The sequence below is a fragment of the Octodon degus genome, unplaced genomic scaffold (assembly GCF_000260255.1).
Source record: "Octodon degus isolate 3935 unplaced genomic scaffold, OctDeg1.0 scaffold00197, whole genome shotgun sequence".
In the NCBI taxonomy this organism is placed as follows: Eukaryota; Metazoa; Chordata; class Mammalia; order Rodentia; family Octodontidae; genus Octodon; species Octodon degus.
Window position 1 is genome coordinate 464,262 of NW_004524773.1, and position 16,496 is coordinate 480,757.

The 16,496-nt window shown below is 48.1% G+C and overlaps 1 protein-coding gene across 1 annotated transcript in view; it reads right to left on the bottom strand.

Annotated features, from left to right (window-relative positions):
* Positions 1–1,948: 1,948 nt before the first annotated feature.
* Positions 1,949–16,496, bottom strand: part of Sae1 (SUMO1 activating enzyme subunit 1) — a 63,133-nt gene continuing 48,585 nt past the window's right edge. The window contains exons 6-7 of the mRNA XM_023704624.1: positions 8,168–8,237; positions 1,949–2,199 (exon numbers count right to left, since the gene is read on the bottom strand). Coding sequence (XP_023560392.1) covers positions 2,107–2,199; positions 8,168–8,237 — 163 coding nt within the window. The 3' untranslated portion in view covers positions 1,949–2,106. The remainder of the gene's footprint in view (positions 2,200–8,167; positions 8,238–16,496) is intronic.

Here is a 16,496-nt window from a genome sequence, read left to right on the forward strand (position 1 = left end):
TTTTTATTTATTTATGTATTAGAGAGAGAGAGAGAGAGAGAGAGAGAGAGAGAGAGAGAGAGAGAGCACTCCACAGTCCTTGCTTGGGGCTGAGTCTGAGTCTGTCTCTCCAGCCTGCCCCCACCAGGGTCGGACAATTACAAAATGTAAGTCACTTCAAAGGTGCTGGGCACTAAGTGCAGCACAACGAAAGTCAGCTATTAGTTCTTAAACTCTTGTCTTGCCACCTGCAACCTGAGCCTTGCTTCTGCACCTGTGAAGTTATCTACAGATCTCAAGAAGCATGAACTTCCATTTACTAAGACAGTGCAGGAATTGGGAAAGGGTCTGTTCTGAGGGGGAGGCCACGGAAGGGAGAGCTGCCACTAAGTACTTACCCTGTGGCACCACCCCCCCATCTAGTCCCAGCTGATCTCAAGCTCCACCATCCTCCTGCTTCTGTCTCCCAAGAGCTGGGGACTAGTTTGCTCAGGTCACATGCCCAGCTCTCCAGCACATTGTGAGGGTTCAGTGACCTCAACCCATAAATACTTAAGCAGAATTTTGCTACTACAGAAAGCCAGAGGTGATAGTATGGAATGGAGAACTCTGGATGCCCCTAAAAGCCTTTAATCTGTGGGCCCCAGCCAGCTGTAGGCGAGTCCCGCCTTCCTAAGTGGTCCATACACTGCGGGGGCGGTGGGAGGCAAACCTCAGGGCATTCACTGTGCACCTCTTGCAAAGTGAGGAAACCCATATTTAGGGTAACCATGAACCTGTAAATAAGGAGGGGAGAAGTTAAAAAAAATGAGGGGAGGACAGTGGATCAAAACAAAAAGTGCTTCTTGCCTGGGCAGTCTGCCTCAAGCACAGCCTTCCCCACCTCCCAACCCTCAGGGATCTTCTCTCCGCAGCTTGATCTCCTTCACACAAGTAGAGAGTAGAAAGTTTGTGGCGTACTGGACAAGGCTGCAGTCTTGCTGCTGTCCAGGCCCACCAGCTCCCCCTTGTGACCAAGACTGTACAATGCAAACTCAAGGGAGTAATTCTCTCAAAATTACAGCAAATTACAAAGACATCAAATTCAAGGTGCAATGAAGCTGCTGACCTTGGTGTCACAGGTGCCCTAAAGGGGGACCCTCCAGCTCAGCAGCTGCATTGCACCAGGCGGGAAGGCGTGCCCCAGACTAGGGCACATCATAGTGACAAGGGGCAGCCTCACTCAGACTAGACTCTTTTGCTTCATGGAGAAGCCAGAGTAGAGGCACGTGCACAGCTTGGCGGGGGCAGGGCGAGCTGCTGGCAGCAGAGAAGGCTCTCCCCTAGCCAGCACCAGGCGCTGCGCCTGCAGAGCGCCACTTCAGAGTGGCACCACACCCACTTGTCCTCACGGCCAGACAGTAGCATCAGTATTGTTTGACTTCATCATGATTACAGATTACTGCCACCTAAGCCAGCCTCCAGGAAGCCCAACAACGCACAGCTGATGGGGTATACTCCAGAATTTGGGCACCCATCCCTTGCTGCAAGGCACGTGTGGCAAGCGACATTTCTGCAGGTTTAAGGGGCAACTGGCAAGGTCATGCCCTGGCAGAGGTTTTGAACATGGAAGAAAAACACACAAAGCCTAAAGCAAATAACTTTATTATCATTCCCTATTAAAGAACCATGTAGAAAATAGGCAAAACACCAACAGCTGCTCTTCAGGGGTGAACGAGAAGACTGGGCTTCGGGGGCTGCATTCTGGGGGCAGGATCTGCTTTTTTAAGAGGAGCTCTCCGACACGGGGTGGCTACCCACGCAGCGCTTCCTCCCTCCCGAAATCAGGCTGGAACTCAGCTAATCCCAAACTCAAACTCGGGCCATGTCCGAGGCCACCTGTTGTTCTCCAGGAGGCCCAGCTCTGGAGAAAGGACATTCCACTCACCAGGCGGCCCCTCAAGACACCTGTCTGCCCTCGAAGGTTACCAGGGGTCTCCTGGGAACAAGACTCAGGCCTCACTCCCCACCTGAAGCCACACTCCTCTCTAGGACATCAGGTGGAGAACAGGTCCAAGAAGGTGACAAGAGACTCCTGGGCAGGGGGTGTCAGGTCCCTCAGAGCTGCTGACGCCGCCATGGTGTGGCTCACTTCGGGCCCAGGCACTCCACAATCCCATTCCCCTTCATGCCATCAAAGAAGAAGAAGTTGTTGTGAGGAGGATCCCTCTGTGACAGGGCCTGGGAAGGGAAGCAGAAGGCAGCTCAGCCCCAAAGGCATGGGAGAGTGACAGACAAAACACACTGTATCTTCCAAAGGTCTAAGACAAAAAGGGAAAATAAAAGCAGGCCTTAGGTGGCAATGGTTCTCAAATGGGATATAATTTGCTCTATAAGGGCTATATAAGAATGTAAAATCTGGGCGTGGGTGTGCGTCCCTGTAATCCCAGCACTGGGAGGCTGAAAACAGGAGGGAGGAGTCCCAAGCTGTGGAGGGACACCCTATAACAAATACATTAAGTTTTTTAGTCACTTCTTGAGATAAGTCTTGCTATGCAAATCCAGGTTGGCCTTGAACTTGGGATTCTTCTGCCTCAGCCTCCCCAAGTACTGGGATTACAGGCATATGCTCTAGTGCCCAGGTCTAAGCATTTATTTTTTTATTTTTGCAGAACCGGGGATTGAACTCAGGCCCTTGCGCTTGCCAGGGAAGCGCTTATTCCACTGAGCCATCTCCCCAGCCCCTTCTAAGCATTTATTTATATTTTTATGTATTTGGTACATAAAATTTTTATGTATTTGGCACAGTCCGCAGCTCAGACTTGTAGTGATCCTCCTCTTTCAGCCTCCTCAACACTAGGATGACAGGTGTGCACCACCATGCCCAGACTAGGTGGATGGCTCAAGGTGCCGGGGGCGGGGCCTGCGCAGCATGTGGGGCCAGGGTTGAACCCTGGTCCCTGCATTTGCCTAAGCAGGCGCTTATTCTGCTGAGCTATCTCGCTGGCCCTCTATACTTAAAATTTTAGGGGGCCAGGAAGATGGCTCAGTAGAATAAATGCTTGCCTGGCAAGCACAAGGGCCTGAGTTCAATCCCTAATTTAAAAAAAAAAAAAAAAAAAAAATTAACTGGTTTGATCCCTGGTACCGCATGCCTTGCCAGCCCTAGAACACCAAGTATGACCCAGCAGCCCACGTGGTGGTGCATGCCTGTAATCTCACCACTGGGGAGGCTGAGACACAATAATCACTACCAATCTGAACTGTGTAGCAAGACCCTGTAACAAATAAAGAAAAATAAAATAATTAAAAGAAAATTTAAAAAATTATTGAGACATCATCCTGGTAAATTGCTTAAACTGCCTCAGAAGTTCAATCCTCATGGCTCAGCCTCAGGAGAAGCTGGGATTAGAGGTGTGTGCCACCATACTCAGCCTAGGAGACCATTCTGATTGGTATGTCTCCTTACTCTGTCCCTTACCTGGGGGGGGGGGCAAACAAAGAAATCAATTTTTTTTTTTTTTTTGAGACAAGGTCTCCTTATGTAGTTAAGGCTGGCCTTGAACTCTGTAGCCCAGGTTGGCCTCAAATCAGTGATCTTCCTGCCTCAGCCTCCTGACTGCTGGGATGACAGGTGTGCGCCCCCCATGCCTGGCCATTTAACTACCTTGAACCTTACTTTTTCAATGTTTAGTAAGAACAAACGTACTGCACGGAGGATTAAAACACGATACCCCATGCAATAGGTAGCAGAGTTGCGCTGATGGGCAAGCAGCAGGGATGATTCCTTAGGACAGAGCGCCTGGAAGGCGGCAATCCACTGCTGTCATCTGACACTGCAGTCTCCCTCATCTGGGGTGACACATTTAACCGAGGGACATAGTGAGGCAGCATGGCTCCTTCACAAGGATGCAAACTGACTATCTTCACAGGACGCAACAGGGCTGCAACCCAGAGAGCTGAGTGATGCTTTCAGCCACAGAAAACACGTCATTTTGTGGGGTTAACGAGTTTAGAATTACTATGTTCATTCTGTTGAGAACATCACTATTTAGTGACATTTGAGTATTTTCTTTTTAAATTTTATTTATTTATTTGTGTGTGTGTGTGTGTGTGTGGGGCAGCTCAGCCCACCAGGGGGCGGGCTGGCTGGCCTGTGGTGCTGGGGATTGAACCGTGGTCCCTGTGCTTTGTTTAGCTTAGCTTGTTCTAAGTAGGTGCTTTAGACCACTGAGCCATCTCACCAGCCCTAGTGACATTTGTTTTGCTGGTTTTTTGCAATATGAAGGACTGAAACCAGGGCCTCTTTAAATTTTGAGACAAGGTCGTGCTAGATTATCCAGTTGGCCAGAACAGGCCATCCTCCTGCCTCAGCCTCCAAAGCCCTGGGACACTCGTGAACCACTGTGCCCACCCTCTGAAAATTTTCCATGTGCTATGGAGACTGGAGGCTGGAGCAAGCAGTCTTGTCTCTGGCTGGTGGTGGCTTGCGAGTCTTGGTGAGCACGCGTTTTTCTAAGGAATGCGTTCATAGATAATACCAAAGCTGTAAAGAGACAGCTGAAGCCTCACCACGAGCCACCGTGTAGAGAAGGACACCCCCAGGGGCTCCCCACACTGCTGCTCATCATTTTCAAGATGAGCATCTTATCCTCACTCTGCCTCCTCATCCGTTAAGCGGATGGTACAGTCTACCTCAGGTACAGGTCTGATTATTCAGCAAAACAAACTGTCCTGGGCATCTGCTCTGTGCCAGATGCTCTGCGAGACATTATGGACGCTGAGAAGGTCCCTGTGCTCAGAAGGAGCTTAGGTCACCAAGAGGCTTGCAGCTGGGCATGACCGTCATCCTCTCCCTTGGAAGGATGAGGCAGGAGGGTCACTCTCTCCCTAAGGCTGGCCAGGGAGAGGCCGTCTCAAAACAAACACACAAAGAAACAAATAACAACAAAAAAGAGAGGCCTGACTATAGAACACAAAAACGAACAGCATCTGCTTACCTGCCTGCTGGAAATCCTGATGAAAATTAAATGTGAGCAGGTTTGTGATGTGCCTGGCACATACTGAACTCTCTCCATACCTTGGAGCAAGCTATTAATGAGGGACCAGGGGTGCATGTCCAAAATATCTGAGGGGTGCCACACACTCAGGCAGGTGGAATGGCCTTGCAAACCACAACTAGAAGTTTGAAGAGCAAAGTTACAGCTGATCCATTTTGTATGTTCATTGATTAATGATAATTATCACATTCCTAGATGGCTCTCACTGTATTTGCAGATGAGCCTAGAACTCCTAGCTCCTGTTATCGCTGCTCAAGCCAGTGACACTGCCCAGCCTCAGCCAGGGGCTCACTCAGGGCCCAGTGGCTAGTGCTCTCACTTCACCCCCATCCCAGGTAGGAAGACAGCCAGGGACCACAGGGATGGAGGGAAGGCAAGGACAGCTTATGGCTCCGGAGGGGACATGACTATGATATATGGGAGAATAAAAGGAAGGAAACAGGAGATGACCCTAGGGGAACAGACTGCCCATCTGTCCTTTGGCTCTGGGGCTTCCTTTTTATAGGTGCTGAGATGAGGCCCTCAGTGCAGGGCCCTCGTGCCAGCTGGCTGAAGGTTGGGTCAGTGACAAGGGGAGCGGCAGGATGAGAGCAGGGCATGGGGTGAACGTGGGCAAAGCGTAAAGTGTTCCCTAGCAAGACGAGGTCAGGAGATTCCAAACACACCCAGCAACCAAGAATGCAGAGTACGCTGCTTTCTGGGATAAACAGAAACAAGATGCTGGGCAACAGCTGTCCCCAGCGGGCAGGAAGGAGGGAGCAGCATGAGGCCTGGGATGCACAGAAGCCACTGCAGACAGCAGGGTCGAGGCCACCTGCCCCACTGGGGAAGCAGGAGCAGGATGTGCGGGGGCGAGCTGAGGCCTGGCTGAGCAGGGCCACATGAGCAACACCTGAGGTGTGACTGCCAGGCCGGGGGAACACAGGCCAGGAACCAGACCTGCAGGGCTTGACTGCTGCTGCTGGGCCACCTTTTCTGTAGTACTAAGGATCAAAAGCAGAGCCTGTGCATGCGAGGCATAGGGCTCCAGCACTCCACACTCACTGCTTGTCTGGCTGGGGGTTTTTTGGACACAGCACCCAGCATCTATGTTGTCCACACTGGCCTTGAAGTAACGATGATCTGCTCTCCTGCCTCAGGCTCCCAAGAGGCTGGCATTACTGGTATGTGCCGCCACTTTTGGTTTTCTTCTACCTCATTTATTTTTTTAAAGAGGGAAAGTAGGGGCCGGGGAGTGGAATAAATACTTCCCTGGCAAGCGCAAGGGCCTGAGTTCAATCCCCGGTTCCACCAAAAAAAAGAAGGAAAGAAACAGTTCACTTTTTGTAGATGTTTCAGTCCACATTGGGCTGGCTCCAAGACAGTGTGGCACATGGCAGAGGAAAACAGCACAAGTAACAAGAGCAAAAAGGAAGGAGCAACTCTTATTTATTCAGATTTTTTTTGGGGGGGGGGGCGGGCAGAACCGGAGATTGAACTCAGGCCTTTGTGCTTGCCAGGGAAGCGCTTATTCCACTGAGCCATCTCTCCGGCCCCAGAATTTTTTTTTAAGGCAGAGTTTTACTATGCCATTCAGGATGGCCTTTAACTCATATGACTCTCTTGCCTCAGCCTCCCCACTACAGGGACCATAGGTGTGCACCACCACTTTGTATTTTAGGCAAGAGCTGCACTTCTCCAGACCTCAGGTTTCCTCCATAAATCAGGGATCAGAACAGTTCCTACCTCACAGGACTGAGACACAATAAGCTTACACTAACCTTGAGTGGTTTTTTTTTTTTTTTTTTTTCCCAGAACTGGGGATTGAACTCAGGTCCTTGGGCTTGCCAGGGAAGTGCTTATTTTACTGAGCCATCTCCCTGGCCCCTACTAACCTTGAGTGGCACGTGGTAGGCTTGCAGTGAATTTCTGTTACTGGTGATGGTGTCCTCATTAGGTTACATGATGTTCCAACATGGTTTTTCATCCCCAATCCCTTGCTTTCCTGAGCTGTCCACGTACGGCCTCTGCCACCTTCTCACGATGCCCCTCTGGGCAGCCATGATAACCTTCCCAGTAAGGGCACACAGCCTGACTTTCACAGCCATGGGCTGAGCAGAGTGTGGCCATGTGGGTGTGGTCACCACACGCTCTACCTCCGTCTTTCCTCAGCACCTCTGACACAAAAGCAGGCTAGACTGCAGCAAAGGAATGATTTTCAGGAAACAAGAGAAAAAAGGAGCAAAAGGAACATGGTGAAAATGTCAAATGGGGCCAGGGAGACGGCTCAGTAGAATAGGTGCTTCCCTGGCAAGCGCAAGGCCCTGAGTTCAATCCCTGGTTCCCACCAAAAAAAGAAAAGAAAATGTCAAACTGAGTCCAGCATCTCCAAGCCTTAGACAAGGTGATCTGAGCTGGTCTCCTACCAATCTGTCCCAGTGAGCTCAAATCTGACATGTATACATCCCAAGGAAACCATCACACCAGGAGAGACTGTAGTCAGAACAGGAGAAGAGAAGCCATTACTGTAAGCCCACCCAGAGGCCCAGGCACCCTGAGCATATGCTCTATTATTGAGATACATGTTCAGCTCCACCAAAGGCAAATGTAATATTGCTGGGTAAATATCAAGGTCCCCAAAGGAAATAAAATCTTTTTTTTTTTTCGGAACGAGGGATCAAACTCAGGACCTTGCACTTGCCAGGCAGGCGTTTACACCACTGAGCTAGATCCCCGGCCCTGGAAATAAAATCTTGGGGTATGCCATAGTTTCAGTAAACTGAACATTCCAGAAGATACCCTAAGAGCAGCGTTAGCTAGCTGCTGGTTGTGGGACTCTGTGGGCACCTCTTGCTGGCTTCACAGGATCACAGTCAGCTTGTGAAGAGCAGAGACATCCATGTTCCTCCTCTACAGATGCCTGTGGTGGATGAGTTACAAAGATGGGGGCTTTGACATTATGGTGATGGATGGAGGTTGTGGAATTCAACAGGTCTTGAGGAGACAGCACTGCTCAGGCCCTGCACTCAGCTCTAGGCGATTTGCTGACTGGCAGGAGACAAGGCTAAGGTGGAACAAGAAGGTGGCAGCTGCCAGGACAATCTGCACACTGTCAGTTGGGCATGTACAGGGAAGGTGCAGGTGCACGTGTGGAAGCTACTGTGTTTTACCTTCACAATTTCCTGTGCCAAGATTCCTCCAACCACCGCACACACTGGGGCCATCTCGGAGAAGCAGTACCTAGAAAAAGAGGACAACTGAGGCACGGCACTAAAGAGCAGGGTGCAATGACATCTGCAGAAGTTTCAGACAGCAATGCCAACACCGGGATCTAACTCAGAGGTCTGGGAGTGGCTGAGAAAGACCTTTGAACCTTGGCAAGGAGGAATTCTTTTGCATACTTTTTTCTTTTTAAAGTCAAAGGGAAGATTATATCGTGCTTCCTAAAAAATAAGGTCTTACTAATACCAGACGTGTGGCTGCCCTGGTGACATTCTCCCAATTCTGCTCTACCACGATGAGGGCTGGGCCTGCACACTATTCCCCGATGTGTGGCAGGGAGCAGGCCTATGTTAGCCTGCATGACGCGAGAGGTCTGTGCCTCTCATGAAAGCACGGAGGCAGCAGTCCTCACGACGTGTGCCGTAGAGGGCCAGGACAGAGCGTCCGGAGGACGAATGGTGGTCCCTGAAACTGGCCTTCTGGGGGACCAGAATATTTTCACCAAACACCTCAACAACAAAGGAGTTATGTTCTGCTGATTCCTACACAGAGATTCTTCCCTTCTTCCTCACACTGGAGACTGACTCTAGTCTGTGTACTGAGCTGCATCCCAGTGCTTTATTTTTTGACAACCCCAGGCTGGTCTCAAATTCACAGTAATCCTCCTGTCTCAGCCTACCAAGTACTAGGATTATAGTGTGTGCCACCATGCCCAGCACCAGCCCTTCTTTAAAATCCTGCGATGGGGTCTTGACTAAGTCAAGTTTGGCCAGACTGGAGTCAACCTTGTGATTTTGCTGACTCAGCCTCCAAAGAGCTGACTACAGGCTTGTGCCACTATACCTGATCCTTTTTTTAAACTGCACATATCTAAACACATACAATTTTTTTAAAATATTTTATTTATTTATTTATTTATTTATTTATTTATTGTGTGTGTGTGTGTGTGTGTGTGTGTGTGTGGCCAGTTCAGCCCACCAGGGGGTGGGGCTGGCTGGCATGTGGTGCTGGGGGATTGAACCACAGTCCCTGCGGTTTGCTTAGCTTAGCTTGTTCTAAGTAGGTGCTTTAGACCACTGAGCCATCTCACCAGCCCCTAAACACATACAATTTTAAGTCTAAGTAATATCAACTACTATTTGTTCTGTTATCAATACACTGAAGGGCATATATGCTATGTGACACAGCCACCATCCATTTTGGTATAGTTAACAAAATTACTCTGTTAAGAACTAGGCATGGGGCTGGGGAGATGGCTCTGTGGAGTAAGCACTTGCCTGGCAAGCGCAGTGGCCTGAGTTCAATCCCCGGTTCTGCAAAAAAAAAAAGAACTAGGCATGGTGGTGTGCAGCTGTAATCCTAGCACTTGGGAGGCTGAGGCAGGATGATTGCCCAGTGTTCAAGCAAGACTGAGATATAAACTGATTTTAAGGCCAGCCTAGCCTGTCAAGACCTTGTCACAAATAAAACAACAAGCCAAACTATTCCTTAAGGCAAATTTCTAACTATTCAAATGGTACACCTTGATATGTACTGCTAAATGCCTCAGAATCTATCCATTCCAACTCCCAGCACAGCCGTGTTTCAGGGTGTCACCTCCTCATGTGCTGGCCGGGCAAAGCATCCTCACACTCCATTCACCTCAGAGGCAGCTTTCCCATCTGCTTATCAAGGTCCACTGAAAGACAACGTATAACATATGGAAAACAATAGCCCTCATGTTCCTCCTGCCTCAGTCTCCTGAATGCAGCCAAGATCTCCATGTACCATAAAATATAATTAAATTGGTCGTTTGTTTGTTTGTTTTTTTTGGCGGAACCGGGGATTGAACTGAGATCCTTGCGTTTGCCAGTGAAGCGCTTATCCTACTGAGCCATCTCCCGGCCCCAAAAATGCAGGGTTTTGTTTTTTTTTTTTTTTGTTTTTTTTTGTAGCTCCCCATTGACCTGCAGCAGCGCTGGTCTGGGTTAAAATATAATTAAATTGGACTTAAGGGTACAGCATTTGCCTGGCATGTGAGAGTCATGGCTACAACACACATATACCCTAACTCATATCATGACATCAGAAATTTAATTCAAGAGCCAAACAGGAGGCCCAGCATTGTGGTGCACGCCTGTAATGCCAGCACCCAGGAGTCTGAGGAAGGAGGACTGCTGTGAGCTAAGGACAGCCTCATCTACAAAGCGAATTCAAGGTCAGCCTAAACTGTACAGCAGTGGAAATACCAGACCAAAAACCAGGCAGGAGTGCCAGGCATGGTGGCACATGTCTATAATCCCAGCACTCAGGAGGTTGAGGCAGGACTGCAGTAGTCTAAGGCTAGCCTGGGGCTACAAAGTGAGCCTGAACTGTATAGTAAGACCTTGTCAAAGAAAGGAGAGGGGAGGGGAGGGGAGGGGAGGGGAGAAGAGAAAGAAAGAAAAGACATACATGCATACAGGCAGACAAAAGAGCACCAAAACTAAAGAATGAGGTGAATATTAGCCGGGTGTAACCTCAGCACTCTGGAAGCTGAAGGAGAAGTATCATCATGGAGCTTAAGGGCACCCTGCACTACACAGTGAGTTCAAAGCTAACCTCAACAACATACTGAAACCTTTTTCAAAAACAAGAAAAGGATGGGGTCAATGTTTAGAATGTCTTTGGTCATAATGGACCCAAATAATCCAAACATCCTTCATCTAGGAAACAGACAATATACAATGATGTATTACTCAGCAGCAAAAAGGAATGAGCTACTGGTTTATAGCACAACACAAATCTCAAGTGCACTAAGCTATGTAAAATATGCCAGGCTCAAAAGACTACAGGGTTTATCATTCCACCTATATCATATTACAAAAAAACACAGAACTACAGAGAGCAAGAGAACAGAACAGGGGTCACAGGAATGCACAAGGTACACCATGAGGGAAGTTTTTGGCATGCTAAAACTTTTTTTAAGTACTGGAGATTGACCCTGCTGCCAAGTTTTAAAAGTGAGCTGGGAAGCTGGCTGTGGCACTACGTGACTGTACATATAATGATTTGGTTGCTACAGGGTCTCACTACATAGCTTGGACTCACAGTGATCCTCCTGTTTTCAGCCTCCTCAGCGCTGAGATTACAGGCGTGTGCCACTATGTCTGGACTCTGGCCAGCTCGGCCTGCCCTGGGGCGGGGCTGGCACCACAGGTGGTGCCAGGGATTGCAGTCCCTGTGCTTGCCTAAGCAGACACTTTAGTCTGCTGAGCTATCTTGCCAGCCTGATCATAATTTTGAGGCCAGTTTGGGAAATCTGGTAAGACCTTGCCTTAAAAAATAAAAACAAAGGGCTGGGGATGTAGCTCAATGCAAACACCCTGGGTTCAATTCTCAGTATCACAGATGGGTACAAAAAAGTTAAAATGGTTAATTTATATATATTGTGTCATAATAAACAATTAAAAACAATGTAACTTTTTTTTGTGTGTGTGGCCAGCTCAGCCCACCCCGGTAGCAGGGCTGGCACCGCATGCGATGCCAGAGATCAAACCCTGGTCCCTGCACGCCTGCCTAAGTAGGTGCTTTAGAACTGCTATCTTGTCAGCTCCTAAAAACAATGTAAAATATACAAATTATGAAATACTTGCCAAGTATCTATAATAGTGGAAAAACAAAACTTAAGTATTAACCAATAAGGTGTTAGATAACAATCATGGCTAAGGGCTGGCAAGATAGCTCAGAGGACTAAGTGACTGCTTAGGCAAATACAGGGACCCAGGGAGATCCCCAGCACCACAGGCCACATCAACCCTGCCCCCGGGGCACCCTGGACTCCAGGTATGGTGGCCCACACCTATAATCCCAGTGCTAGGGAGGCTGCAAACAGGAGGGTCACTATGGGTCTGAGCTGTGTAGTGAGACCCTATGCCAAATACATTTTTTAAAAAAGAAAAAAAGCCCAATCATACCTAGACAATGAAACATGAGATACAACTGACATGATTCCCCATTTACATAAATAGGACCATGATATGCTGGAAAAACCTATAAAAGAACAATACAGGTAGTATGGTCTCTCTCTCTCTTTTTTTTTAGGTACCAGGAATTGAACTCAGGACCCTGCACTTGCCAGGCAAGCACTTATTCTACTGAGCTACCTCCCCAGCCCTGGTCTCTTGTTTTGATAGATAAACAGAGAAAAAAAACATGAGCACATATACAAAGAAAATTTCTCATCCTAGACCTAGTGGCTACAATTACACCTGAACCCCTTATTCCACTTTATGTTTCTGGATATGGGGATCTGCTACTTTCTTAATCTGAAAAGCAATAAAGCTGAGAAGAAAATAAATAATGTAACACAAAAAAGTGAGCAAGCAGATGAAGGAAAGAGAGGCTTGTGCACAGCTCTCCCTGCTTGATGGCAGCACCAAGCAATTTATGAGGGCAGCTCAGCTGCGAGACAGCGGCTCATTTCCTCGCCAGCATCTTTACTCTGTCCCAGACCTACTCGGGTCTATCCACAGACAGGCATCCAGGGCTCACCCAATGCCTCTCACTTAAAAAGGCAATTGAGCTGGAGCACAAAGCACATGAGACTGAGACATGGGGAAGTAGCTTCCACAGAGGGTGGGCAGGGAAGGAGAAGGCTGTACAGAGAAAAGTGGCCAACGGTGCAGAGCCAGCCCATTCATCACTATGAATGGCCAACTGAGCCACTCAGCTGCACGGTCATGCCAGACACCTGGCACCAGGTACACTGGGCACCTGTAGTCTGCTGCTGATCACTGGGGAGGGTCTACAGAATTGAAAACTCAGGTGACCTAGGCCTACCTTCTCCTGTGGAGCATAGAACTGGCAACTGCTTCTCACATACTGCTCCTTTTTGCAATAAACGAGTGTCTGTCTCATGTAGCATGGGACAGGGACCCTCATCCAGACCTATGTCACCAGCCCATGACCTCATGGTACCAAGTTACAAAAGCACCACAACCTGCTATTTTTATTTTTTCATTTTTTGTATTTGGTACAAGGTCTCACTACGCAGCTCAGACTCTGTTTTCAGCTCCCCAGCACTGGGATTACAGGCATGCACCACTACACCCAGACTCCTTCGCTGGTTCAGAGCACCATGGGGGCGGGGCCGGCATGGCCTGCAGGACCAGGGATCAAACCCTGGTCCCTGCGCTGGCCAAAGCAGGTGCTTCATCCACTGAGCAATCAATCTCGCTGTCCCTATGCTTCCTACTTTTAGATGATGGCTTTTCAGTTCATGGCTCTGCAGGTGATTCAAAGACCAATGCTACCTATTGTTCCTAAGTAGGTAGGCTGGTGTCATCTAGTATGTACATGAGTTTCCCAGCTGGAAGTGAAAAAAGGAACTAGGAAAGAAGAAACTAATTTTTTTTTTTCCCTTTTATGAGACAGGGTCAACATAAACACACACATACACACTGTGGAAGGCAGGGGTGTAGCATGGTGGCACACACTGAATCCCAGCACTGTAGGGCACTGAGGTGGGATTTGCACAAATTGGAGCTCAGTCTGGAAAACTTAATGACTCAGTAAGAACTTGTCTCAAGGAAACAAAAAACAAAAAACCACAGTTGTGAAGGCTCTGGGTTCAATCCCTAATAATCAAGGGTGAAGGGGAAAAAAAGACTGTTAAGAGATTACAAATATGGTGCCAGGGAGATGGCTCAGTAGAATAAGTGCTTGTCTGGCAAGTGCAAGGACGTGAGTTCAATCCCCGGTTCCACCAAAAACAGAGAGAGAGAGAGAGAGAGAGAGAGAGAGAGAGAGAGAGAGAGAGAGAGAGAGATTACAAATAGCTGGGCGTGATGGTGCACAATCATAACCCCTGTACTTGGGAAGCTGAGGCAGGTGGATCACCAAAAGTTTGAGGCCAGCCTGGAGTACGTTGTGAGTCCAAGGCCAGCCTGAACTACACATAGAGGAACCCTGCCTCAAAAACCAAACCAAGGGGCTGGGAGATAGCTCAGCTGAATAAGCACTTGCCTGGCAAGCGCAAGGGCCTGAGTTCAATCCGCAGCTCTGCAAAACAAACAAACAAATAAACAAACAAAACACACCAAACCAAGGGGGCCTTGCCGGATAGCCAGTTGTTAAAAGCTCTGCTTGGGCAAATGCAGTCAGGTGCATAGGACTGCGGTTCGATTCCCAGCTCCAGAAGCTGCACCAGACCCATCTTTAAGGCAGCCTGAAGCAGCAAAAAAAAGAAAGAAAAAGAAAAAGAAGATTATAAGCGCTGAAGCCACCTCATAGGGCTGGCCCATACAAAATGATTTCAAGAATCCTACAGATGAGGCTGCGGATATAGTCAGTAGTAGAGGACTTATCCGGCAGGAGTGCGTACACACGCTTCTTGCCTACAGCTGGGCATGGTGATGCATGCCTGTAATTTCAGCATTTGGGAGGCTGAGGCAGCAGGAGGAGTTGCTGAGCTCAAGGCTAGCCTAGAATATAGTGAGACCTTGTCTCAACAAACAAACAAACAAACAAACAAACCCCCCTAAACTAAACAAATGGAGAAAGAATATGTAGTTCAAGAAATTGTTGTGGCATTCATGGAGCCGGCCAGGAAATCTTCAATACATGGGACCAATGTTACTGGCTACAGAGTTTTATAGGCCAGTCACTTCTCCAAGATTTAGCTTCCTTACCTATAAAATGCACTGTGAGGACGTAAGGATTAAGAGGTGACCTATATAAAAGCATCTCCCCTGCTACTGGCATGTTAACAGCTGCTCAATCAACTGCAGCCACTATCACAGTGCTATAACCTGGAGGCAAGGAAAAGCAGTCTGGGAAGCTCTCAAAGGCACAAGGGCGAGAAGCAAGCCCAGAACTGCTTGGAAGGAGCTCACGATCTGGTCACCACTTGATCTGATGTGTATGACAGCAGACTAGAAGTCTAAGGCAAAAGTATCCTTAGTACTCAAGAGAGGGGCTGGGGAGATGGCTCAGCAGAATAAGCACTTCCCTGGCAAGTGAAAGGGTCTGAGTTCAATCCCCGGTTCGGAAAAAAAGAAAAAAAAGAAAAATGAAAAACAAAAACATACAGAAGCAGGGTAACTGAACCAAAAAAAAAAAAAAAAAAAAAAAAAAAAGCGCTCAGTAGAATAAGCACTTGCCTGGCATATACTCAAGGGAGAAGACGCTGAGAACATGGATTTTTTTTTTTTTTTTTTCCTATTTCAGTACCAGGAATCAAACTCAGGACTTGGTGCTTGCCAGGCAGGTGCTTAATACCATTGGACTATCTCCCAGGCCAAACCTGGATGTTTTTGTTGGTGGAGATACAAAGTAACCAGTTAGCAATAGAGGAAAAGTGGCAACAGTGACCCAAACAATCATAACCCTCAGACCCAAGAAGTCCTTCTGCAGCAGCAAGCACAATATCCAGGACTTGGAGGCAGATTTATTTTACAAGGATAGGCACTGATTGGGATTGTTCCCAAAATACCAGGCCTTGAAGGCCCAGAGAAGGTTTTTATGGAGTTGCAAAGGGGAGGTATAGAGGTAGAGTACTTGGCTGTCTTTGGCGCTTGTAATATGCACCATAGTGACCAGCTATTTCTGAGAAACAGAAGCAACTGGAACTGCAACAGGAACTGTTAACTGGGAAAATGAAGTACAGCTTTGTCTGTTTTCCGCTACACTTTTCTATTTACTTACCCTGTGGTCATACCTGCACACAGTGGCCCACAGTATATGATATAAGATGAGACAGCACGATGTTCTGGGATAATGAAAGCCTAAGCCCCAGCACACAGGCCACTGGTTTAAGAAACCATACTGCTCTAGAGCCAAGAATGGTAGCTCATGCCTATAATCCTGGTGCTATCAGAGGCTGATACACTTGAACCCAACCTAAGCAATTTAGCAAGATCCTATCTCAAAAATAAATAAATAAAAACAAAAAATAAAATAAAAAACTGCTGGGGATGTAGCTTAGTTTGAAGGTTCTGGGTTCAATCCCCAGTACCACCACACACGCACACACACACACACACACACACAATATCCCAGCTCAACATGCTGGGAGTCTACAAAGCTGTAGAAAACAAGATATTATCCACTCACAGGAGTCGCTGAGCTCAAGGCCAGCCCAAAGGATAACAGAGTAAACAGGACACGACAGAAGAGTAATGTAGGGCTGGAGAGATGGCTCAGTGGTCTAAGGCACCTATTTAGAACAAGCTTGGCAAAGCATCAGGGACCGCGGTTCAATCCCCCAGCACCACATGCCAGCCAGCCCCGCCCCCTGGTGGGCTGAGCTGGCCACAC